This window comes from Miniopterus natalensis, chromosome 9 (genome assembly GCF_054644295.1).
Source record: "Miniopterus natalensis isolate mMinNat1 chromosome 9, mMinNat1.hap1, whole genome shotgun sequence".
NCBI classification, from domain to species: Eukaryota; Metazoa; Chordata; class Mammalia; order Chiroptera; family Miniopteridae; genus Miniopterus; species Miniopterus natalensis.
The window spans coordinates 63,172,957-63,200,767 of record NC_142089.1 but is presented as its reverse complement, the minus strand read 5'-3'; the positions used below and the strand labels follow the sequence as shown (position 1 = coordinate 63,200,767).

General features: G+C 35.8%; 1 protein-coding gene across 5 annotated transcripts in view; it reads left to right on the top strand.

The window, feature by feature from the left end:
* CDKAL1 (CDKAL1 threonylcarbamoyladenosine tRNA methylthiotransferase) overlaps nucleotides 1-27,811 on the top strand; it is a 551,454-nt gene that overhangs the window by 225,242 nt on the left and 298,401 nt on the right. For all 5 annotated transcript variants that reach the window (XM_087820618.1, XM_087820616.1, XM_087820619.1 and 2 more), the window contains one exon: nucleotides 21,121-21,224. In XM_087820618.1, coding sequence (XP_087676744.1) covers nucleotides 21,121-21,224 — 104 coding nt within the window. The remainder of the gene's footprint in view (nucleotides 1-21,120; nucleotides 21,225-27,811) is intronic.

Genomic DNA, 27,811 nt, shown 5'->3' with positions numbered 1-27,811 from the left:
CTCTATTCCTCTTTCAGTACCGCATTCACGTATTTGTTCTGCATGTTTAGGTGCCAGACACTGTTTGAGGTTTCAGGGAAGTCATTTTGGGGACAAAGTCCCTGTCTTCATGGAGTTTAGTTACTAGTGAGCGAAACAGGGAAATAGGTAAACAAAAGACTAACTATTCTGTGTAAAGTTATTAGTGATAAGTATAACGAGGGAAATAAAGCAGTCTGAGGAGATGCAGTGTAATGGAGGCGAGAGAGCCGTGGCAGATATTTGGGCAAGAGCGTCTCAGGCAGAGGCAGGAGGCCTGGGGATGGAAGGTGTGTGACCTGGAACCACAAGGAAGCCAGTGTGGGTGGGGTGGAGAGAGAGTGCTGGGACATGAAACCGTAATTGGAAGCCAAGGCAGGCTTTGGGTCTGATTCACTATGTGCATTGGTGTGAGCACGGTATTGGCATGACCCCATGGATATTTGAGAAGCATCGTTCAGCTGTTGCGTGGGGAACCTCCTGTAGTGGAGCCCGAATGGAAAAAGAGAGAATGGAAAGCTGCTATAATAGTCCAGGTGAGGGACAATGGAAGCACATTCCTAGTGTGAGCCCCTCCTGGAGGATTATGATCTGGAACAGCCTTGTCACAGATGTCCTAGGCCTAAACTGACCACACTGTTTAAAATTGCCACTGTTACCCTGCCCTGGCGCCCCTATGCTTTTTGTGCATGTGTGTCTGTATTTCTTTCCTCTGTAGTATGTTTCACTTTCTAATATACTGTATTATTTACTTGTTTATTAGGTTTATTATTTATTGACATTCATCACTTGCCAGAATAACTTCCCCAAGGATAGGAAATTTTCTCGGTTTGTTCTCTAATATTTCTCAGGGGCCTTGGTCAGAGCCTGACTCAGTGTGTGAGCTTGATTTATAGTAACTGAACAGGTGCCTCAAGTGGTGATGGAGAGGGTGAAAAGAGGTTGGATTTGGGGTGTATTTTGAAGACGAAACTGATGAGATTTTCTTCTGGGTGACTGCATGCATATCTGGAAATTATTCTGATAGATTGGAGGTGTAATAAACGTAGCTTGGCACCTGACATCCAATACAACTTCAGTAAGCATTGATATAATTATACCATTGTAACTCCAATATTCAGGAAAGAGTTACATTTCACTCTTTTTTTTTTTTAAAATATATCTTTATTGATTTCAGAGAGTGGAAGGGAGAGGGAGAGAGAGAGATAGAAACATCAATGATGAGAAAGTCATTGATCGAGCTTGCAGCCCGGGCATGTGCCCTGACTGGGAATCGAATCCCGATCGCCTGGATCCTAGGTCGACGCTGAACTGCTGAGCCACGCCCGGCCGAGCAACATTTCACTCTTTATGTGAAAGTAAATTAATGACAGAAAATACAGATCCAGGTCAGCAATCTGTGGCCCATAGGCCAAACCCATCCTGTTGCCTCTCTTTGAGGCTAAAGTTTAATTGCACACAGCCCCACTCGTTCACCATGGAATGGCCATGGCTAACTTTGCTGTATAGCAGCAGAAGGGAGTGACTGCAGCAGAGACTGTGTGGCCCTCAAAGCCAAAAGCACGTACTCTGTGACTCTTCAGGAAAAGTCTGCCAACTCCTGACAGAGAGCATTAAGCTGAGTTTATGATGATATTTTACAGCATAGATCATAATACCATTTCAAAGGTTGTTACAATGAAGGAATATTGATGAAAACAGTGAAAAATAAGAATGTGTTTGGTCATGAATCAGTATTGACTTATCTCGACAGAATTGATTTATTTATAAAATATCAGCTGGCAGAGTTGAGAAGGAAATTCTACAAGTGATTAATGGAATTGAACTGTCACCCAGTATTTTAGGTCCTCATTCAGTCCCTTCCTCCATCCGTGACATGCACAACCGATGTCTAGCCCTAGGATGCTTCTCAGATAGCAGTTCCACCTTATAATCTGTTATTAAGAGGCCCGTACGTACAGGTATAATGCATTTTTATTGGAGACATCCATTGAGAAGTGATATGGTTTGCTTATTTCTGTTTTAAAAACTCTTGGCTATTAAAATGGTCTACTATTTGATAATTAGTTAAAAGAAGGAAGATGTATTAAGCTCTTCTAGCACATTGGTTTAATTAATTAGTAATTCTAGCTGAATTTATTGTTATATTTCTGCTGTTTCCTACCAGCTCTCCTCATGAATGGGGTAGAGAGGATGAGTCAAGTCATGACCTCTTGGTAGACTCTGAAGTTGTTGACGGTGTCTTCCCTTTTTAATCCCCTTTTCCTTAGCTTCCGAACAGGTCCTCTTCTGGTGCTCCTTCCTGTAACTTTGATCCTTGCCATTCTCCTCTCCTGGATCATTTTCTTTTTTATTATTGTTTAATCATTTTACCTCCATATACCTTTCATATGCTCAGCAAGTGTGGACGATTGACATGACAGGATAATAATTCTGAACTCGACTTAGTAAGCCAGAGGTTTCAAACTGGGCTCTGAAGTGAATGCAGGGTCCTTTGGGTTGGAAGTGAGAAGCTGAGTAGACGGAGCTGTTGCTCTATTGCTGCCATATTTGGAGTTTGGCAATACTTAGGATCAGTATAGAGTCAGTGCTGCTCAGGTGTGACCAGGTGCTGCCTCGTTAAGGATTTGTTACTGGTCCGAGACAAGATACACACGGACATAAAGTGCTTAGAAACTTCTGGGGGGGTTGTTTGTTTGTTTTATTTTTGTTTTTGTACTTGTAATATTACATTGTGTCACGCCCAATGCTTTTATGACAGCTCTCACAAACTTTCAGAGTGTGGCTCGATTCTTCTTGGCAGCACTTGTGGCATGAAAACATATTCCTTAGTGACAGGCTGTATTTACTGTAAATACTTTAAAAACTGTTGCTTACAATACAAGTCTAATTAATGATTTTTTAAACGGTCCTAGCTTACTGATACTAACTCAAATTGACTACTACTTGTGACTTAATGAAAGTATTGCCAAATTCTAAATATGGGCAGGCTACGCAGACCCCCTCAGGCCCTCTGCTGTCTGTTCTCATGGTATTTTGTTGGGTTTATAGTTTCTCTTCATTCAATTTTTAGATCATTTTTGGAAGATTACTATATTCATTGCATTAAATTTGTGGGAGATTAACTACTTTATCTTTATTTACAGATAGGACCTGAATTTGGTCCTGGAAGAGGTGTTCTTGCTACATGCAGTTATTTAATGTCCTCTTCAAATGGAATTCACATTTAAGTAGATGCATCAACCTTCCTTCTATCTGCAGTCTTTCTCCTTTCAGGTAGGAACTGGAGTGAGGAGTAAGAATTTCTCTAAATGGAAGCCAGTTTCCCCTACCAGTGGCCTCAACCAGTCAGCTTCAGGAGAGAGTGGTTGGTCTCATTGAGCTCATTAATACAGGGAACAGGGAAACCTGCTGAATGAACACAGCCCGTGTGATAAAAGCTATTACTTTTTTCTTTCCTAAATACAGTAGTTTCTTTCTGTAAGATATTTTATCCTCTTACTAATGAAGTTTCCTTTTTGTTTTTCTTCCTTGATTCTTTTGAGAAACTTGTTTTTTTCAGGTGTTTTGATTTTTTTGGGGGGGAAGGGGTTATAAATGGAATTGTTTACTTTAGAGAAGGTCAGGTTTAGAAGTCATCACTCATCATGTGCCTATCTTTTTTTATTTTTAAACAGCACATGAGCGTCTGACTTGCACGTGGTATTTCTTGCTTGGCAGGCTGGTGCCAGACTCAGTGTCTTTTGTTTTTAAGAGATAAATGTCTGGTGGTTTTTATTTTGCAGTGAGACACGTGTGAGTCATGCTATCATGAACTATGTCCTCTCTTCAGACCTCTAATTGTTTGGATAACTTACCTATACCTCAGCATCTGCAAGCTAACGTGTTAAAAATTTTAACTGTGTGTCTGTTTATAAAGGCTTGTTAGTCATCTGTACTTTTTATTCCTTTATAGGTTAATATAATTAATTTTTAATTGAGTAAACTACCAATCCTATAGGCATTAATAATTTTGTTTTTATACATGTATATTTATTGAAAACTTAGAAAAAGATTAAAGAAAAACTGTAGCTCTCAATCTCTGTGACTTACTTTCTCCTTGGTCATGGATAATACAAAAAAAAAATCTAGATTTTATTAATGTGTTTAATCCTATGAATTACACTCTCAAGTGCGGTGGCTCATAGGTTTTTTTGTTTTGTTTTTTAAGTTTTAAAAACAATCCTATGATCAAAAAGATAACTGAAATATTTTCTGTTACTGAAGAGCTTGTTCAGCATTATCAAAATCATCTTCCTCCCCCAATAGATTATGACCAGTAGTATGTGTAATGGCTAAGAAAATGGATGTGGGAGCCGGGCTGTCTGGGCTTGTATGTTAGCTTCACCACTTACCCGGCTGTGTGATGTTTGAAATCACGTTATTTCTCCCTGCCTCCTTTTCCACTCTGTAATAGAGGGAAAAATAGTAGTACCTAGCTCCTAAGGTCATTTTCAGGATTGACTTAATATATGTAAAGTCCCTCCAACAGCGCCTGATAAGGCTCAGCTGCCACTGGTCGTCCTTGTGATTGTCTAGTTTGACAAATGGTTTGCTAATAACCACAACATTTTATTAATGATATATTAAAAGTATGGACTAGGATTTAAGTTTTTTAAAGCTAAAAATTTCCAGCACAAACCTCTTTTTATGAATAATTTTTAAGAAATGAACAATTGAAGTGAAACACTTTTCATTATCAAGGGCTATTGCAAAGTAGTATTTTAATCATTAAAAAATAAGAAAAGCTGTCCATGGAGCTATGGAAGGCTAAGTAAAGTGGTTTCTGCCTTTTCCTCATTCTGTGTTCTTGTAGCATTTGCTAGTAAGTTCCTAGGTGAAGAATAAAGACAGCTGTTTTCAACAAAGTAGGTACCAAGTGTTATATGTCTTATATCTAGAACTTAAAATTTTATTAAATTACCACTTAAGTTTTCTTGACTGTTGATACACTTCCACATTATTGTTTTAAATAGTCTTTTTTTTTTTTAAATTGGGACCATTTCCTTGAACATTCGCTTAGAGTATCAAAAGAAGTTTTTGTTTGTGGTTGGAAAAAATGTCCTTAACCTGCCAACAGAACTAAAAATTGCATAAGAAAATGGGTGTTGATGCTGAGAAATGGTGTGTAGGCAGCAGATCTCTTGTTCTGTCTGAAAACAGTGATGAAATACAAACAACAAATGTGGATTGCTGTTGGTCTATTTTAGTGTGGGAACGACAACTTCGGAGCGGGAGAGAATTTCTGCTTTTTAAATAAACTTTTATTATATTTAGGCATGGGATTTTGTTGGCAATCATTTAGGAATCACAGAAAGCTAATTTCTATAAAATTACTGTTGTTCCTGTTTCATTATATTTGTGTTGAGATTTAGCAGGAGCTTTAACTTGGGATTCATTGTTGAACTTTAGGTGATCTATGAACTCTAGAACTTTACTTACATTTTGAAGCTTTCATGATGCATTGTTATAGTTAACCAATCTTTTACTCTTTATTGCAGTAAAATACATATAACATAAAATTTATCCTTTTAACAATTTTAAGCATACAGTTTTTAGTGGCATTAAGTGGCATTCATATTTTTGTGCAATCACCACCACTTTCCATCTCTAGAACTTTTTCATCTTCCCAACTGAAACTCTGTCCCCATTAAACAGTTATTCCCTGTTCCCATCTCCCCACCCCAGCCCCTGACAACCACCATTCTGCTTTCTGTCTTTATGAACTTGACTATTGCAGGTACCTCATATAAATGGGATTTTACAATATTGGTTTCTCTGGTTCATCCGTGTTGTAGCATGTGTCAGAAATTCATTTTTTAAGGCTGAGTGACATTCCATTGTACATATATACCACATTTTGTACATATATATGCATATATATATATCCCCCATCGAGGGACATTTGGATTATTTTTACTTTTATGCTATTTTGAATACAATACAGAATACTGCTATAAACATTGATATACAAATCTCTGTGTTAGCCTCTGCTTTCAGTTCTTTTGTGTATGTACTCAGAAGTGGAATTGCTGAATCATGTTGTAATTCCCACTGTCGGTAGAATTTTGTGTTGTGTACATTTTTCTTGAGAATCAGTCATTGAATTTCATTCAAGCCTCAAGGTAATCCACTATTCTAGTATTTAGTTTTAACGGATTCATTTCAGTTCTTGCATACTTAATGCAATCAGTATTATATTACAGATATTAGTTATATTAGGTCTAGTCACTTGTTTCCTCATTCCACTAAAACTTCCTTGAGTAGATGATCTGCAAGGCACTATTCTTCAACTTTAGACAGATGGGTTAGCATGAAAATAGGTAACCCTAAAATATTTAGAATCTTGTGTTCAGCAGTCTTGAAAACCAGTATTAATCTTAATTAATTAATTAATTAATTTTTACATACTTTGTCATTCTTTTTTTATTTTTAATTTTCTGTAATATTTTCAACAATAAAGATAAATTAATAAAATAAATAAACAAACAAACTGGTGGCAATTTAAAGTTCACCAAAAGACTGAGATGACAAAACACAAAAAGTAATGAAATATTTTATCTCAGGGATTTCTGTGCTGAGCGTATGGAAGCAGACTGGCATTAATCATTTTTATTTGAGATGCGTGGAAAGAAACTACAGGTCAATAAGCACAATGTGTACCTTTAGGTCCCCAGATTAACAATTTTCAATGTGAATATGATCATGAATTGACTTATGTAAGTGGATTTTAACAATAGCTTGTTGTTTGCTTTAAAATGGATCATTAACCAATGACATTCATAGTTGAAATTTTTTTCACCTAATTTCAGAAAGATGACTAGCATACGTAAGTTAGGGAATTGATAGTAGAGGTAGGATTCCCTTTTCAATTCCTCCAAACACAAACTAAGGAAAATTACATGTAACATCGAACATAATTATGCTATAGCAAAAGAAGCTGTCTCCCCCAGATTAGTGATGACGCTCCCCCCATCCACCTCTGTTCCCCCTCCCCCACTCCACCTCTGCTCTCCACATCCGAACTCGCCTGTCCTTTCCTCCCAGTCATGATCTGTTCTTGATGGAACTGGGGCATATCTCAGCCTCGACTCCAGGCAGGAGAAAAGGTCGAGAACAACCAGCACAGAAGTATTAAACTGTATTTTAGAAAATCTGGAATTTGCTTCTTCAGGTTAATTAGCTAAATCACTTGGTCTCCATTTCATATAAGTAAAATGAGAGGACTGAAGAAGTAGAAGAATATCCTTTTTTGAATTTCGTTCTAATTTTGATTTTTTTTGTGGGGTGGGGGTGGGGGTGTGATTCTTGAGTCAGTAAAACCCAAAATTCAGAAATCTAACAAATTCCCTGAAAAATCTTTATCGGGTCTCTATATGCCTACCTTATAATTCGTACTTAGTTTGAAAGTAGTGACTATCCCTCTTGGAAACTTCATATCTCCAAGTACAAGGCATTTTTCAAAGTTGATACCTAGAAGGATTACAAGTACAAAGAAAATTGTTCAGGTTAAGGAAGGTATAAAATTATTGTGGGAAACGCCATTTAGTTAGTTCTCTGAAGATCTTAATGGGTTTTGGTGTATATATTGGTTATTTAGATTCATATATTTCAATTCCAAATCAGAGCTATAACCTATAGATAACGAAGTATAATGACTTGCATAATTCAGAGTTAAGCAATGTGCCTTAATCCAGTGGCTTTGTCTTTATTTTTCTGTGATTTCCTTGGCTAGACCTTCTTCAAGCTTTTAACCTGTATTTTATAATCTCTAAAAGAAAGGGGCTGTATTTTAAGATCAAAACAATGTTTAACCAAAATTCTCAGTACATTTCATTGATACAGATTTTTGCCTTGTGTATTTCTGAACTAATTCCAGTTTCCATGAGAATGCCAAGTACTGATTGGCTAGGTCATAGTTCCTGAACTAAGCATTTATTAGAAAAAGAAAAGGGATTTTCTTTTGATTAATCAAGGCCTACACTAGAACTGGTGCTAGAGTTGGTTTCTCTTGATATTTATGGATGATATGAGATTAGAGTAGATTTCTGAACAAAACCAGTGTTCTTTTAGGAAGGGGAATGAGAATAAGTCCAGGACAAGAATCTAAGAACATGCCCTATAGTTCCCTTTGCATTCTCAAACAGCTATACACATGTTCTTAACTAAAATTTGTGGATAAATGAAGCACTCTCACCACCTTCCTACATCCCAGAGAGGGATATTTGAAATCAAAGTCTGATTTAGTTCCAAGTCCAGGATCTCTGGGTGATATACAGTCCTCTTTCTCAGGTGCAGTGGAACTCATGGTCTCGCAACCGATGGCTAAAGAATAACATATATGTCTATCCATAATGCTGGGGCAAGAGCAGGATGACTGCAATAACAATTCCCATTTTTAAAGGAGGACAGTAGAAAACTACACACACTGGCCACTCTTTCATGGTCTAGGAATGGTGAGTATTCCTGGTACTGGCAGGAACTTAATTTCTTAGTGCATTTGACAACAAGCAATTTTTATCTCTGAGAATGTCTCCTTTTCCCTTGTCTTCCATGGCACCTCTGAGATGCCCATTGTGAAGGACGATCCTTTTGGGAAGTGCAACTTCTGGTAGTTCTTTCCCAGCGAGTGTGAAGTTGGGAGGGAGGGTCTCAGGCTGCCTTACAGCAGTGGTTCTCAGTGTGGTCTCAGGACCAGCAGCATTAGCATGACCTGCATAGCAAGTTATTGGGTGTCACCCCAGACCTATTACATCAGAATAGGGGCTCCAGCAACTTGCCCTTTAACAACACCTCCCAGAGTATGGGACATACTCTCTAGTTTAAGAACTGTTGACTTAGACATTTAGCAGCTTTTTGTGATTTGGCAAATCCGTTTATGGTCAGTTCCATTTGCAGTAACCCTAGTCAGAGATGGCCTGGGCATCCTTTCCGAGCCTGTTAGAGCATGAAGCCTCTGCCTGTACCTTAGGACCTTCATTTAAAGACCACTGCCCTCTGCTTTTTCCTTGCCTTTAGTCTGCAGCTCAGCTTCATCTTCCCAGTGAAGCACATTGTCGTCTTTGTTAGGCAAGAGTATGCCTCTTAGCTGGCAGTGCTTGGGAAAGGACAGCAGTGGGGGTGAGGGTTGGGTGTCTCCAGGGCTCCAGCCTCATCTCCTGTGTAATCTCTAACTTCCTAGCCTGTTTTCACAAACCTTACTCTGGCTTCCACAACATGGCTTTCTGTTTGTTTTTGTTTTAATCCTACTGGAGTCCACATTATCAGACTTCTACCTTTTTTGGGTTATAGAAGCAGAAAAAGGCTCTTATATCAGAGATCTATTTCTTCCCTCTCTGCTTTCAGCCTAAGCTTATCTTTATCTAGTCTAGAAGACGCAGGCAGCACATTTCGTCATTCTTAACTTTTGTACCATTTAGGTTTCTTTTACTTGAAGCTGCCATAATAAATGCATGGAGAAATCATAAAATTTAAGGTATTAGCTCATTGGTTAAGAGTGCTGTTGCTAAGCTCTCCCTATCAGGTTTAGAAACTTGGGTCACTGTACAGGGACAGGAAGCAAATAAGAAAAAGCAAGTCCCTTCTTTCTTGTCTGGACTTTCTGTCTCCCTCTATCACCCCCTAGTGTCAAGGCCTCACAGGGAGCAGTTGGCAAAGTGTGGAATCCATGAAAATAGTACTCAGAATAAAAAGCACTGAACTATGGATACGCTGCACAATATGGATGAAAGAAGTCACATAAAAAAGAATGCATACTCTATGAGTCCATTTATATAAAATTCTAGAACACTAATTTATCACAAATACTAATTTATAGAGAAAGAACAGACACTGGGTACTAGAGTAGGGAGGTGACGGACAGAGTGACTGGAGGGAAAGATGGCAAAGAGACACAAGAAACCTTTGTGGTTGATGGATATGTCCATTGTCTTGATTGGAGTGATGGTTTCACAGATATATTCATATGTCACTATTTATCAAATTACATACTTTAAATATGTCCAGTTTATTGTATGTCAGTTTTACTTTAGTAAAACTACTAAGATTATTAAAATACTTAGTCGTTAAAATAATACATATTAAGCAATCAGAAATTTAGATGCCTTAGGATATAATATTTGGTCATGGATATCAGGATGTCAATGAAATAGTATATTAATCCAGCAGTTTTTGATTTTTATATATTGAAATATACATAGGGCTTTTTAGTTTCAAATTAGTCTCACCACTCATTACTAGCCTTGAATAAGTTACTTAGTCCTGTTCCATTTCTGTTGTTCTGTCTGTAAAAGAAGGGCAATAAAAACAGAATTTATGAGGTTGCTAGAAGAGTTAAAAGTGATTTAATACATGAAAAGTGCTTAAAATAGTGCCTTGCACCCAGTAAGCATTGTGTAGCTATTAGCTTACCATTTATTATTATGCCAGCAAGAGTGTTTTATTTTTAAGAATCTGGACTTAGAAAGATTATTTCTTCATACATTGTATACAAATTGAACATTTTAAAAATAAAATGTTTATTAGATTGGAAATAGAGTTATTGGGGAAAACATTGTGAGGCTTTTAATACATATTAGCAGATTTGTCTTCAATAAAGTTATAACTGTCATCAGCAATCTGTGAGAGTCCCTAGAAATGGGATAATTAGGCCAAATTGGAATGATTTTTATCTTGATAAATCTTGAAATAAAATGATTTTCTCTATTTAATTTAGAAAAAAAGTCAAATAGGACAGAAGATATTTGGAAATATAAAGATAATTTTTCAATAGGATCTGTTGAAAAATAATAAAATAACAGTTAAATGTAGAAAAAGAATCTACCCTGGAAATGCTAACAAGTAGTATTTCCTATCATTTGTTTTGTATTGTTTGGGAACTGTGCGTCCTCAGGCCTGATCTTATTTGAAAGTTTGGCAAACTTTCTTGGTGTACTACACTGGTTGATTCTTTTAAACGAAAGAAGTTTTCATACCGTGGTGTTTGCCTGTATTTCTACCCCTGCTCGGGAGCCAGAGGTTTCTTACAATTCACTTTGCCTCCATTCAAAGGTAGTTCTTTCCAGGTTATACCCTGTAGACATCACCACTCTTGGGAAGGAAGTTCTTCTCAACTGATCCCTTGCTCATCTCTAAAACAATGTTTTAAGGTTCCTATTTGAGTTCTTAAACTGACATATTTTCTCCATCTGTGATCAATTTTTACCTTTTCCATCCTAATGTTTCTGAAAACAGCATAGTTCTTTATGAAGGACTGAATTCTGTATTTGATGGGGTGTAGTAGCTTTTATCACTCCCCCCACCCCCATCCCAGTAAAGAGCTGTTATTGAATCAATAGGGATTCTTAAAATCAGTCAAGTAAAGAAGGTATCCGGTGTATGAAGAAGATGCACTAAGCCACTGCGCGCCTGAGGCCTGAGTCATGAAAGCTTTTCTCTAACGGGGTTTGGGTCGTCAGCTGGATTGCCGTGACTGTGCATGAAGGACCTGCTAGGTACTTCATTTTAACTCTGATAAGTGGTATTTTCTCTTGGCCTTGCTTTAGGTAGTAATTTTCTAAAGGTAAAGACAGGGTTGAATTTTATTTAGATTATTATAATGTTAATTAGAATTACAGCTCTCAAAATGTGGAGAATTTGTTGAAATTAAAATGGTGGGTAATTGCATAAATGCTTAGGCACTGCTTTTCCATTTCAGTTTAAAACACCTCCTTTCTCCTCATTATGTAATTACACCATTATTCCACCCAAACAATTTATTTTCCCACACAGGTTAGAAAATTATCTGAATTTTGCTTTCTAGTTTCAACATAATTGAAATGTAAGATTTTTTTTTTTGCTTTGCCCAGGATGTTTTGACCAGTGTTAGAACAATACCTTTTATCCCCGGCGCCACAATATGGTACCTGTTATATGTTATAGAATCAGCTTTGGCCAGTGTTTCCTGTGAGATTTCACCCCAGCAGACGTCAGCCTCCAGAACCACCGAGGAAGCAAAAACAATAGTTCTCCTCACTAAGACTCCTTTACTTTTAAACTATAGTCCAGTTTATTTGGTTGGTATATTTAGCATGTCGTTAATCAGGCCTTTAGGAGATTAACCCTTAGATAAGTCTTTCTTTAGTTTAAATAATAGATAAGTGTTAACTGTTAAGGCACGGGAAGTAAATGCATGTTCTTTTTAATATTACCATTACATAAATTGGGCTTCGTTGCAGGCATATAATAAAAGTTCCACTTTTTACAAATACATACGCCTTGGTTACATTCTTATGGACCCTGATTCAGTAAGTTTTGTAAGGGAGTCAAGTATCTGTACCTAAAAGAACAACAAACAAAGGAAAACGAAACTCCAAGATGTGGAGAACCTTTAGGAGTATAAGTGGGGAAATGTGTGTGCTTATGCATGCTTGTTTGTGTGGATACAAGTACACATCCACTTGGCTATATTATTTTTGAAAGGGCATTTGTTACTGCATTTTAAACTTTTCAGTATATTGGGAATATATCTTACATGGCAGAATTATGTTTTAAAAGAATAAATCACGTATATTTGTATACATATGATTTATATCCCAGTAGGAGAGTCCCTGTTTCTTTTTCAGGGTGGATATTTATAAGTTAATTCAAATCTGGTAGCACAAAGTCATTTTGTATGGAGTCTCCAGCTCTAATGGCCAATCAAGAATTTTTGTTTCACTAGCAACTATATTATTTGGTGATTGCATGCAGCTATCTCTGCTGTTGTCTTTGGAAGGTATAAGTAATAGGTTGGTCTTAATTTTTTGTACCACTGTCATTGTTTTATAGAACTAAAAATAACAATGTAGGTGGAATAGAAGAACATTTTTAGAAAAGTGTGTGCTTTATGGCTGACAAGATTTCATCATCTTTCACCATGCTATTTTGGGTAAACACATTCAGAAACAGTTATTGCTATTATGGGTGTGGGACTTTGTCTCCCAGGGAGTAAACCACTAGCTGCAAATAGAACACTTTGAAAATCCAAGTGAAATTATTATTGTTACTTATTAATTATATTTCTTCTATGTCTGAATCAATTGGTGTGTTACCTGATTTAGGCTAAGCTACTCAGTCAAAGCTGTTTTCTTTCTATTTTTCTGGTACATCTTCAATTCTAAAGATAATAGAAATGTAAAGAAACTTGGGTAAGTGTTATAGAATCATCTGCAGCAGTAATTTCTGTAGAATTTGATGAATTTTGGGGGAGGTTCTGGTGAAATGAGAAATACAGGGAAAATAAAGTGCTTTTCTGAAGCCACATTTGTGGTCCTTCATCATAACACTTCTATTTTGGTGTTAAAATAAACTTTTAATAAAATAATTATAGTACAGTATAGTGGTTTAATTTTTTTAAAATAAAAAGTTGGCATCCTATTTGGTAGTCATTTTTAAGTCCGTGCATTTTAAATTTATTGCTCTGTGATGTCCCAGAGTCTGGGAACTACTGATGGAAAAACTACAGACAGTAATAATGAAAATAGATATTCTTGATGGATACTATAGCCCTTTGATTTCTCTTATTGGGTATCTATTTGTCATGGTATATACACTGTATTGTGTTTATACCTTGTGTAGGGTCCCTGGCTTTATGGTTTTAGTTTCTTAGCTTTAGTTTTCTGTTTCTAGCTGCCTTACCTTGAAGATAAGAGTACTGATCCTTTTGCTTGGTAAATCCATATTATCGCTCTGTGCTGTCTCCTTTCCTGACTTTCCTTTCCCTGCCTTGTTGTGTCTTATTGGATTTCCCCCCCCCCCAAGAAGATATAATTATAACTGGCAGCCCATCTTTCTGCTTAGAGCACTGCTCCTGGCTCTGTAACCACGTATTGGTTTAACATCTGGCCTGGTCCAGTATAAAATCACCAATAACAGAATTTAATGATATTCTAATAGTATACAAGGCATTGTGTTAGATGCTACAGCAGCTAGCAAGATATGTGCCTGGTCTTAAGTAACTTGTAGTTTACTAAGAATATTAAGCACACACATAATTATGTATTCTTTTTTTCCTCTTTTAAAAATTTTGGTAAGACATATAACAAAAGTTGCCATCTTAATCATTTGTAAGTGTACAGTTCAGTGGTATTAAATACAGTACATTTACATTGTTGTGCAACCATCACCAGCATCCATCCCTGTAATTCTTTTCACCTTGTAAAACTGAAACTCTGTACCCTTTAAACAATAACTTACAGTTCTCCCCTCCCCCAAGGCCTTGGCAGCCACCGTCCTACTTTCTGTCTCTGAATTGAACCACTCCAGATACCTCTTAGAAGTGGAATCATATAGTCTTTGTCTTTTCGTGACTGGTGTATTTCACTTAGCATAACGTGCTCAAAGTTCCATCATTTTGTAGCATATTACAGAATTTCCTTCTTTTAAAGCCTGAATGATATTCCATTGATTTTACTTATCCATTCATTCATTCATAGATAGATACTTGAGTTGATTCCACATATTAGCTGTTTTCTATAATGCTATTATTGCTGTGAATATGACTATACAAATATCTCTTCAAGCCCTTGCTTTCAGTGATTTTGATTATATACCTAGAAGTGGAATAGCTGGATCATATGGCAATTCTATGTTTACTTTTTTGAGGAAGCACCATTACAATTTTCCACATCTACTATACCATTTTGTATTCCCACCAGCAGTGCAGAAGTGTTTCAGTTTCTCTGCATGTTCGCCGATACTTGCTGTTTTCTGTTTGTTTGTTTTTTGATAGTTTCCATACTAAGAGATATGAGGTGGTATCTGATTGTAGTTTTGATTCCTATTTCCTTAATTATTAGTGCTGTTGTGTATGTTTTCATGTGCATATTGACTATTCATATGTTTTCTTTGAAAAAATATCTATTCAAGTCTTGTGCATTTTTGAGTCTGTTTTTTATAGGTGGGTTTTGGAGTTCTCTATGTATTCTCCATATTATCCCTTCTCAGGTAGATGATTTGCAAATATTATCTCTGATTCTGTGGGTTGCCTTTTTACTCTGGTAGTGTCTTTTAATGTAAAAAACTTAAAATTTTTCCTGAATTCCAGTATATCTTTTTTCTTTTGTTTCCTGTACCTTTGGTTTTATATCCAAGAAATCATTGCTAAATCCAATGTCATGAAAATTTTTTCCTATGCTTTCTTCTAAGAGTGTTATTATCTTAGGTCTTACATATAGATTGTTGATCCATTTTGAGTTGATTCTTGTATGTGGTTTTAGATAGGGGTCAAATTTTACTCTTTTGCATGTGAATGAATATACAGTTTTTCCAGCACCATTTGTTTAAAAGATTCTCATTGAATGATCTTGGCACCCTTGTCAAAAGTCATTGCACCACGTATGTGAGGTTATATATTAAGGCTATTTTATTTCATTGACTTATATGTCTATTTAGGCCATTACCACACTTTTTGTTAATGTAGCTTTGTAGAAAGCTTTGAAATAATAAAATGTGAGTGCTTCATTTTTTTCCCCCCAATATTGTTTTGCCTATTTGGGTCTCTTCAAATTTCATATGAATTTTAGGATGGGCTTTTCTATTTCTGCAAGAAACATCATTGGAATTTTGTTAGGGATTACATTTAATCTGTAGATTGCTTTGGGAAGTACTGACATTTCAAGTCTTTCAGTCATTGAATATGGGATGGTTTTCATTTATTTATATCTTTGTCAATTTCTTTCAGCAAAGCTTTATAATTTTATTGTATAAATTTTTCATCTCTTTGATTAAGTTAATTAAGTATTATATATTTTTAAGGCTATTGTAAATGGAATTGTTTTTGCAATTTCTTTTTCAAGTTTTTCATTGTTCATGAATAGAAATGCAACTGATTTTTTTGTGTATTTACTCTGTATCTTGCTACTTTGCTGAATTGATTTATTAGTTCTAACAGGTTTGTTTTTTTAATTTATAGATTTTCTGCATGTAAGATCATATCATCTGCAAACAGAAATAATTTTACTTCTTTTTAATTTAAATGCATTTTATTTCTTTTACTCTTCTACTTAGACTAGAACTTCTAGTACTATCTTGAAGAGAAGTAGTGAAAGTAGGCATCTTTGCCTTGTTTCTGATCTTAGAGGAAAAGCCTTGAGTCATTTATCATTCAGCATGATGTCACTGTGAGTTTTTTATATATGGCTTTTATTAGGTTGAGGATGTTTCTTTCATTTCTAGTTTGATTGGTTTTATACTGAAAGGTTGTTGAATTTTGTCAAATGTCTTTTCTGCATTAATTGATATGATCTTGTGTTATTTTTTCTTCATTCTGTTGTGGCATATTACATTGATGGATTTCTGTATTTTGAGCCATCCTTGTATTCCAAGAGTACATCTCACTTGGTCATGGTGTATAATTATTTTAATATGTTGCTGAATTCTGTTTGCTAGTGTTTTGTTGACAGTTTTTGCACCAGTGTTCATAAGATATTGGTCTGTACTTTTCTATTCTTGCAGTGTCTTTATCTAGCTTTAGTATTAAGGTAATTCTACTTTCATAGAATGAGTTAGGAAGTGTTTCTTCCTCTTCAATTTTTGTAAAAGTTAAAGAATGTTTAGTATTTGTTTTTCTCTATATGCTTAGTAGAATTCATCAGTGCAGTAATCAGGCTTTTTTCTCCTGTAAAAAAAATATCAGTATGGGTGAAATTTTAAAAGTCTAACTCTGATTTTTAAATTATTCCAGATCTTGTGATATCTAAAGATGCTCTCTAAAAGAAAAAAACATCTGAATATATTAAAACTTTTTGTTTTCATTTGTTTTATGTAGTTTAGTTATTAAGTTTACATGTATTATGCATTTGAACCCTTTGAAATATTTTAATTTGTGAAAATTAATTGTTATTTCATTCATTTATTTTCTGTAATTTAAAAAATATTCTACCACAGATGCTTTTTAAGGTTCTGGAGTTAAACTTCTAAATCAAATACTTAATCTGCCTCTGCTTTTGAGGTTTTTAGTTATTTCTTGGCCTGTGGCCAAATAACAACCAGTGCAAAGATTAGCCTGATGTACTAGCTTTATTCTTCCATCACAATAGTCTAGGTGTGTTCAGGATTTTGCATCATCCTTGCAGTTAGTTCAACAGCCATCCTCTTTTTGGTTTTGGCTTTCAACAGTCTACCTTCAAAGGTCTTTTGTTTTCTGACGGTTGAAGAAACTGGCTCAGTGTTACTCGTAGACAATTATTTAATTGTTTACAGATAACTGAAACTCTCAATGATGGTTTCTGTGGTGAATCCCTTTACTTCAGTGAAGGCTTGTCATGTTGAAATGATTGTTCATCATGATTTTTGATGATTGAGAAAATTGTTTTTAAACCAAATAGCATCAAAAATGTATTCTTTCCTGATTTTGTCCTGCTTATATTGTTCTTTTCTGATTTTGTCCTGCTTATAATGTGGATTATTAACAAATCTTTTTCCTTTTTAAACCTAAGGCATAGCAGATTTAATGCTTGGTTGCTGCTGTTATAACATGCTTAAAGAAATACACTCTATAGAAATTTTCACTTTATTGAAATAATATAAATTATTTTGATAACTGCAAATAAGGATGAACCTATCTTATACAATAAAGAGTTTAGAACTTTAAAAATATATCACATCAACAACCCTAATTAACCCCAAGGGAGCAGTTTAGTGAAGAATATTTTGAATTCTTAATGTAATATTTATACTTATTGGTTTATGTTCATTATTGTCAGTGATTCTGATTATGACTTTGTTTTATTTAAACTTTATTAGTACATTTTCATGAGTGATTTTCCATGGGGGATACGTTTTCACTTTTATTAAGCGAACCAGTAGGAAAATATGATTTGTTTTCCACAGTTGATTTCAGCCAAACTATCAGTAACACATCTGTTTCATGAAGTTAAGTACACCTGGAACATGATAATGTATAATTGTTTCCTTACAGAATTGGTTAGAACAGTCACATTAAACAACTATCAGCCAGCGTTTACTGATCACTTACCAAGTGCTTTACATGTGTTAATTCATTTAGGTTATAAATGTTTAACATACATATTTTGCTTCTTTCCTCTTTCTATTTCCTTCCCCTTCTCCAGGCTGGTGTCCCTCAAGACAGTTACATTTAAGAAAGAGCCCGTTAGCCCTTGCCAGGTGGCTCAGTTGGTTAGAGCATCATCCTCTACATCAAAAAAGGTTGCGGGTTCAATTCTTGGTTGTGGCACATACTTAGGTTGAGAGTTCAGTTCCCAGGTGGGGTGCATACTGGAGGCACCCGATCAATGTTTCTCTCCCTTCCTCTCTCTCTAAAAATCAAAAAATATCCTCAGCTGAGGATTAGAACAAAGAAAAGAAATAGCCCAAGTCAGAAACAGGAGTAGCTTCTATTATGGTTGTCCACTTAGCCCAGTCAGCATGGCTCAGCGGTTGAGTGTTGGCTTATGATCCAGGTGATCCGGGTTCGATTCCCGGTCAGGGCACATGCCTGAGTTGCTGGCTTGATCCCCAGTGGGGGGTGTGCAGGAGGCAACCAATCAATGACCCTCTCATCATTGATGTTTCTCTCTCTCCCTCTCCCTTCCTCTCTCTGAAATCAATAAAGATTGCCCGCTTAATTTATGGAGCTTTCCATTGATAATAGAATAAAAAAGAGGAAGGGATCAGACGTAAGTAGTATCAGGAGATAGAGCAGATTCCCTGGATGGATGCAGATTTAACTTGAGTAAGTGTCAATTATGATGGGGAATCACAGGTGAATGAATGGTGGGGCCTGCTGCATCGAGCAGATTACTGAGCCACTTGAGGAGAGAACTTCAATTGGCTTTGAGAAGCCGAGCGATGGAATTTTAAAAACATGGCAAGCCAGACAAGGTGATACTTTTTGCCAAAGAGTCAGCAGGAAGATGAAAAACAGAACCTGTAAACAGCAAGGCTGGAATAACTGGTTTGGGCCAGTGGATGGACAAGAAGCCTAGTCTTAGATTTCCAAAGAATAAAGGAGAGAAATACATGTTTTAAACAAAGAGCTTCATGCACATGATGAGTATTGGCTGTATCTTTGAATATATATGCTGTTACTTTATATCTCATGTCAGGTGATTGCTTATCTTACGGTTGTATCTTATCTACATTTGTATGTAGCTAGGATGTTTGATACAGATTTATTCTGGGGAGGCAGCCTGGTGTGAAAACAGCATGGAATTTGAAATTTGATAGGCCCAGATTTGAATTTCAGCTCTTGAGATTTGACTTACAGGCCTTGGGCAAGCTACTTATTTCACCCCTATCCCCCAGTTTTACAGAGATGTGGTTGACATATAACACTGCTTAAGTTTAAGTTACAACATTATGATTTGATATATGTATATGTTGTGCAGTGTTTACCTCAATAAGTTTAGTTAACATCTAACACCCTACATAGTTACAAGTTTTCCCATAGTGATATGAACTTTTAAGATCTACTCTCTTAGCACCTTTCAAATGTAGTATGGTATTGGTAACCATAGTTACCCTGCTATATGTCACATCCCCAGAATTTATTTATCTTGTAAGTGGAAATTTGTACCTTCAGACCACCTTCACCCATTTCCCCCACAACCCCCCCCGGATCCCACCCTCTGGCAACCACTAATCTGTTCCCTATTTCTACAAGGGTTTTTTTTAAATTTCACATATAAGAGAGATCATATAGTATTTATCTTTATCAATCTGACTTATTTCACTAAGCATAATGCCATTGAGGTCCATCCATGTTATCACAAATGGCAGAATTTCCTTTTTTCTAGTTGAATAATATTCCATTGTATGTATACATACACCACGTTTTTAAAAATCCACTTATCCATCCATGGTCACTTAGGTTGTTTCCATATCTTGGCTATTATAAATAATGCTACAATGAACATGTATCCTTTTGAGTTAGTGTTTTAAAAACTAAAATGTTGGTTTTACTCTTGTAATTTAAAAATATTATTTAAATAAACTTTCTTATTTTAAGATAAAAGAAACATGTATGATAAAATAGACCTGTGTTAAAATGATAAGGCTCAAGCCTTAGCCGTGTGGCTCAGTTGGTTGGAGCATTGTCCCATACACCAAAAAGGTTGTGGGTTCGATTCCCAGTCAGGGCACATACCTAGGTTGTGGGTTCAATCCCTGGTTGGGGCAGGACGGGAGGCAGCTGATATATGTTTCTGTCTCACATCTATGTTTCTTGGTCTCTCTCTTTCTCCCTTCCTGTCTCTCTAAAATCAATAAAAACATATCCTTGGGTGAAGATTTAAAAAAAAGATAAGACTCAACAACACTGAAAAACAAAACAAATCTCTTCAGGGATTCAGTTGCTCTAGGATGATAAATTTAATTAATTAAACATTAAATGAAAGTAGAATGGTAACACTAGCTTTAAAAAATAGAAAAATAGAATTATTTCCCAATAGTCTTTAGACATGATAAATAATTAATATAATGAATAACAAAGGTTTAAAAGATCATTTTACAAATGCTTTAAAATTTCAAAGTGAGAAAAATTGAACATTGGACTTGTTTAAATATTTTTTTTCCTGATTTCAAACAGTGAAAAATATGTGAAAATTTCTAAGGTTGTATTTTTTATGAAAATGCTATGTTGACTATTATCATGTCAGTTAAAAGTTAAATGAATATGCTTTGTCATTTCCAAATAATATGGTATGTATAGGAGATACTAAAATTTTAGTTTTATGATAGTCAAAGAAATGTCAATGGTTTAAAAATAGTGTGGGTCTTGAACTTCTTTTGGTTAATCATTCTAAGACTTCGTAAACTTTGTTCCACATGGATATGTGCATTTGAAGATAATATTACGTGATTTGGTGATTTGTACAACCATTCTTGAAAATGGTTGAAACATAATTGCAGATTTCTGTGCCTGGTAGAAATAACATAAATATGAAGTATGGTAGATATTTGTTTTTTTATATCTCTTATATAAATTGCAGATATTACTAAAATAGCACTTTGGTGTGTTTTCTCCATGTTATACGTACACTGTCTTTAAAATTTGAGCCTTACTTACTGCTATCATTTGAACAGGTGTCTCAATGCTTGTACCTACTGCAAAACCAAACACGCCAGAGGGAACTTGGCCAGTTATCCAATTGATGAACTAGTGGACAGAGCCAAACAGTCTTTTCAAGGTAAGAGTGCCTAGAATTATGTACAGTTTTAGTCTTAATAAATTACAGTAGTCTTCTAATTTGTTTTACTTTACATACATGCTTCTTTAGCCTTCTGAAGAGTTTACAAATATTTCAACTTATAAGATTCAGTCAGTCAGGTTATAATATTCACACATTACTGTTCTTTAACCACTCTTTCATTTTTTTTATGACTCTAAGGTAAGTGACATGACTTAACTCTTATCACCTATCTTTAGATTCCATGGAAAAGACCAAAAAAAATTAAATCCATGACCTTTCGGTGTGTGTTAAGACTTTTGTGGACTGAATGATACATTTTTTAAGATTTCTGCCTCTTTCTTTGGTCATTTCTGGACCATTAGAAAATAGAGGGAATAAGGACCTCCCAGTCTTGAAGGGAGAAGGTAGGTTTTACTGTCGGCCAATAAAAATAGGCTTCCTTATCCACAGGACTATTGGACCAGTAAGGAGTGGTACCGGTAGAGAGCCCTAAAGAGAATGATTCCTTGTGTGGGTGGCGAGCTATTTCTGAATCATCACTTGCTGGAAAATGTGATTGTCTAGGTATCTCTCAGCACAAAACAAGACTTATCTTTTACATGAGTCACAGTTGTCTTGGTTGACACATAACTGCTTAAACCTAAACTTCCCTTTTTGTCTTTGTTTATAATATGTGTATATAACATCAGTGTGTTTTTACACCCAACATGAGATAATCTATTGTCTCATAATCTTGTGGGTTAAGAGTTACTGGCAATGTACTTTTCCTTTTAGCAAGTACCTTGGAGTGCTACTTTCAGTACTTCACAGCCTGAATCTCAGCGAGTACGAGTTCCAAACACATTTCTTTATTTAGTCTGCGTAAAGCTTTTATCAACATGAATTTGGAATGCTCTTAATAATAGTGAGAAAAATAACCTTGGTTGATTTATTAACACCTCCCAATAATTTTTTTCTACTTTTATATTCTTAACTCAGTTGGTCCATTCTTCTGTTCCCATTCAACTTGTATTAAACAAGAAATGAAAGGAAACTCACTGACCCTTGCCAGTGTCCTGTTTTAGAGTGAGGCAGTTATCTAATCCAAGGAAAAGTCTGAGTGGTAGTTTTTGTTTTTTTTCAATCCTCACCCAAGGATATTTTATTCCATTGCTTTTCAGAGAGGGAAGGGATAGAGCTAGAAAAACATCGATGTGAGCTCTCTCGTCGATTGTTTGCCTACTGCACTTTCCCTGACCAGAGCTGGGGGTCGAGCCTGCAACTGAGGTGTGTGCCCTTGGCTGGAATCAAACCTGGGACCCTTCAGTCCACAGGCTGGTGCTCTAACCACTGGGCAAAACTGGCTAGGGCAGGGTGGTAGTCTTTTCTACCACAGCTATGTTAAGGATTTTTCAGAAAGGGCATACATTTTCACAGAAACCAAATATATTTTTAAAATGATGCTTTTTCTGGCATTTTTACATGGTTTTTTTTTTTTTTTAAGATGTATTTGTTGGTTAATGGAGATATTAAAATTAGATGATCTATCCACCAAACACTGCAAATTGGAAAGCGTACAAATCAGTTTCTTTGAGGCACTTTTTAAACATTATGCATTTCTAAGTGCAACTACATATAACTCTTAAAAATCTTCTCATGCCTGGTTGGTGCAGCTCAGTGGTTAAGTGTCGACCCATGAACCAAGAGGTCACCAGTTCGATTTCCAGTCAGGGCACATGCCCGGGTTGTGGGCTCAGTCCCCAGTGAGGAGCGTGTAGGAGGCAGCCGATCGATGTTTCTCTCTCATCGATGTTCCTGTCTCATGATCCCTCTGCCTTCCTCTCGCTCTCATATCAGTATAAACATATATATTTTAAATCTACTCATTTTACTCTGAAAATTTGTTTGAAAAATATAAAACTGTTAAATCACCATGTGGGAAATGAAAGTATTCTGTTGGCTCCTTCCTATCTGTCCTCATCTGTAACCTGTATAACACTTTGGTATGACTGCTTCATGACAGCATGGACACACTTGTGTATTATATGTGACTTGAGGGAGAAAAAGGAATAAATATAGTTTTTATAAAATGATTACAGAATTACTCTCTACATATCCAACAAACTTAGCTCTCTGGCTATCTTTAGAAATGCCCTCTGAGCAGCAGAGATACAGTGTGTTGCTTCTATCAGACTTTAATGGGCCGATAACACTGACACATCAAAGTGAGTGGGGCTAGTTAAGGTGAGTGGGTCAAAGACTGAATAGTAGAGGTTAGGGGTAACTTAGTGGTGATTTATAGAGAAAGTATTAGGAGGGATTTACTTAGTATTAATTTCATCATCATCATCATCATCATTAGTAGACATGTATGTGTCTTTTTATTTCCAGCTGTGGAATGTTTGCGATGTAAGGTTTTCCTGTTGTCTTGTTATTTGAATATTAGAGTTGAAACTGAACGCTGGTTTTTGGACTAGTGGGCTCATTTGCTTCATATATGGTACTGTTACTAAAACGTTGAGGTCATAACTTTCTAGATAAGCCATTGTATGTATTTAGGAAAATTTTAAGTTGTCAAGTATTTGATGATCTTTGCTTTAAGAGAATTTGAGTTTGAAACAGCCGTCTGCTGCTTACCAGCTGCATCATCTGAACAAGGTACATGACCTCTCCGAGCCAAGCTTATGTGAAGTGATTACCTGTGTCCTTATTATGAAAAAGGCATGTTACTTAAACTGAAGGAATTTCAAATGAATCCAAATAGAGAAGTTTTCATTTGGAGTGAGAATACTGGAATATCTGTAACAAACATTAATGACTAAATCAAATGACAGACTTTCTTTTGCTTTTAAAATATGTTCTATGAAAGATGTCTCTATAGATGGAAACTACTCAATATGACAATTGCCTTTCATTTACTTAATTTTAGAAAAGTAAATTCGTGCTAAGAATCGCCTTATAACTCCTTTCTACTATGGGAAATAACAGTCTATAGCTCACATTTTAAAGACATTGAGTTAGTTTATTATCTCTTTTTTTCTGCAAAGACAATTTTGTTGTTGTTGTTTTTTTAATGCTCACCCAAGGATAATTTGTCCATTGCTTTTCAGAGAGAGTGGTAGGGAGAGAGAGAGAGAAAAAAAAATCTGTGTGAGAGACACATCGATTGGTTGCCTCCTGCGTGCACTCCGATCAGGGCTGAGGACAAGCCTGCAACTGAGGTGCGTGCCCTTGGCCAGAAGCAAACCCCGGACCCTTCAGTCCATGGGTCGATGCTCTAACCACTGAGCCAAACTGGCAAGGGCGACAGTGTGGTTTTAATGGTCTTACAGAATTTCTATGTTGCAGCTTTAAAATTATGAAGAATAATTGTGAGGGTAAATATAAGAGAAGAAATAACCCATTTTCTTAGTTTTATGATTTTGCATATTTAGTTCCTTTAATAACTCAGATGTTAGGAATATTCTTTGAGCCACAACGCCTTAAATTCTGCATTGTACTATTATGAAATTATCTGTCCTATAATAAATAAAGATTAATAAATATTACTCTTTGAAAGGTTATGTTAAGATTAAATATGCTGCCAATAAATTTTAGCACTCTGTTTAAAGTCAGTGGAAATTAAATTTGCCATCCTGAAAATTACATTTGCTTTCTTTCTTCTACTTAAATTTTTTTAATGACTATGCAGAAATACAAAGTGCTTTTCAAAAAACTCTAAACCAATTGTGGAATGGAGATTAGAACCCAGGTTGCTTGTCATGATACAGTGAGATCACAATTTCTTTCTGAATAGCATACTTATGAAACATTTTATATTCATAAAAGTGTATTTCTTAGCAGTCTAATGAATGTGAAGAGACTAAGAGCTAACCCAAAGGCAAGGGAGCGTTGAGAAGAGATTCGTGAAATCATTCTGAATGTAAAGTGGTTTCCCAGAGCACTAAAAATATGCCAACTATACATTCAGGTGCCGAAAAACGAGAAAGGCAGTTCATTAACTTCTGAATGAATTGGATTAAAGTCACAATTATTTATATTTTGAAATAGAAACTTTAGTTTACCTTTTACGTATGTGTTTGTATGTGTGTATGTGTGTGTATTTAATTTCTGTTTAATTGGTTTCCTGGCTTTTTTTCTTTTTCTCTTCCTGAACCTAGACCCCTTGACATTTTCTTCGACTATTTTTACCTTCTCGATGTGTTTATCATTTTTGTGGGCAGTTCTGCATATGAGTAAAGGTTTACCAGGTAACTTCTGGGTATCATCTCATCATTCTAACAGACTGCTGAGAAACCTTCCCCGCTACTTCCTCACCTCTGACGAGATTCAGGCTTTAAAAATTCCTAGGCGTAGTGGTGTCTGGGGGCCGAAGTTTGACATGGTTGCATTTTAGATATCTAGAAAAACATGTCAAGCAATGACCAAGACTTTGTTGAGGCCAGAATGAATTTACAAGCTAGTGTTTTCTAGCATATATGTATTGATTTTTCTCTAGCAGCTAATCAATCAGTTTCAGTGGTATAAGTGATGGAACAAACCTTTTTAAGTGTGCTGGGTGAGTGGTGTGGAAACAACACCTTTCACTGCTGTCTCTGGAATCAAAATGTAGAGATGATGGATGAGCTGTTTTCATAGCTATCGCGTGCTTTTCTAGATCTCATTTGTGTGCTGTTACTCTTTTTGTCCCTTATAAATCTGAAAAAAACCTTGCAAGATAAGTGGCATAAACCAGTTATAGGAAGGTAAATAAATTAAGGTGAAATATTCAAAGTAGGGAGAAAATTTCTTGGTGCTCAGAGATTTTAGTATTGATGTTGGAATTTTAAAAGATGAATTGTTTTATTTCAAGACTTGCAAAGATACCATCTGTTGTGTATAAGAGTAATTGTGAAATGCAACTGAAAAACATTGCTTCCTACTCTTTTAGATCTGAAGGGATATGAGCGATACTTGATTTTCTGATGCATACACTTCAGATTGTTGAGTTGTACAGTTTACACCAGGCCACATTTGACTGATAACCTTTAGCAAGGATTACTATATACTGATTTTGATCTAAGATAAAAAGAGACCCATAATTGCATCCTATTAATTTATAAGGCAGTTATTTAAATCTCTTTCATTTCTTTATTTTTTCACTTGTGCTCTGTTCAAATAAAACTGAAAACTCTATTTCTTCTAAAGGATTAATAATGTTAATTTACATGTTTTTATGTACATTGTTAGCTTCCAAAAAAATGATTTCTGACAGCTTATATTAAATGATTGTCTGTAATAGACTGTGAAAATGGGAGCTGTATAAAATGCTGTATGGTGTTTGGAACGAGGGCAGGTGTTGTTACCAACTGTTGAGTCCTGGCTCTCTGGAAGAATAAGGGCGTGGTGTAACGGATAGAATTTGAGATGCGCGTGTAAAAAGCCGTATGTAGTTTATAATGAGAAAGGTACCTATTCCTAGGCTGTAAACACTAAGAAGAATTATTTTTATACTTCCTTTTCTAAGAGATACTGAATAATAAAATAGAAATGCCTTCTGCTGCTAATATATAGACATTCAAGGTATAGCCTCTACATGGCCTTTTCTTCTGTTAATTCTTACAAAACCCAAAAATATTAAGTTGTAACTTATAAAAAGATTTTAATTGGAGAGCTTGGTAAATGCATGTAATGTATATAACTTGATAGGGGGACATGGTACCTAAATGGCTGCTTATCAGACATTCATTCAGTTTAAATAAGCTGAGATTATTCAGTGTGATTTTGGAGAATGCTTGTTAAACCTTTCTGTGGAAATGCAGAGTACAGTTTACCTTCCTTTAGTTTACTCAGACCTCTTAGTTTGTATGCCAGTGGTGTTCAAACCTTTCTCCAAGTGAAATTTGAAAGGTAAAAGCAGAACAGCCCTGGTTAAAGTAGATCGGTGCCCTATTTAATGAGCTTTTCTTTTTTTTAACCTCTGAGGCCTTTCCTCAGAACTCTTAGGATCCAGCCTGAATTGGCCAGTTTAGATTAGTATTTCTCTGATGTATTCCTTAACACACCAATTTAGGGGTGGCAGACATTTTTCTTAAAGGGCCTGATAGTAAATATTTTAGGCTCTGTGGATCATAAGGTTCTGTTGCAACTGTTCATTTTGGCCCTCATAGCATGCATGCAGCCACAGACGATACATAAATGAATGGGTGTGGCTGTGTTCCAATAAAGCTTTATTTATAATAGGAGTCATGATGAAAAGGTTCAGTGGTCCACTTTGAGGAAAGCTAACTTAAATAAGACTCTTTATGGGAACTTCCTGCTGTCTCTAATATGCTCATGTAGATCATAAATCCACCAGAGAAGGATATTGTCTTTAGGAACTAATGCTTATCTGGAAAAGATCAGTGTTCTCGGTGTGGCTGTTCACTGTAGTCACTTGGCAGTTTTATAAAACCAAAACCAAACTTACGTCTGTGTCCCATTTCTAACAGTTGCACCACGATTTCTGTGGATAGAGGGGTTGTGGGGGCTGCATTTTCTAAAATACTCTATAGGTGATTCTAATGTATAGCCAGAGTTGAAAACTAGAATTGAGAACCACTAGTTTAGGTAAACTTTTGGTTGAA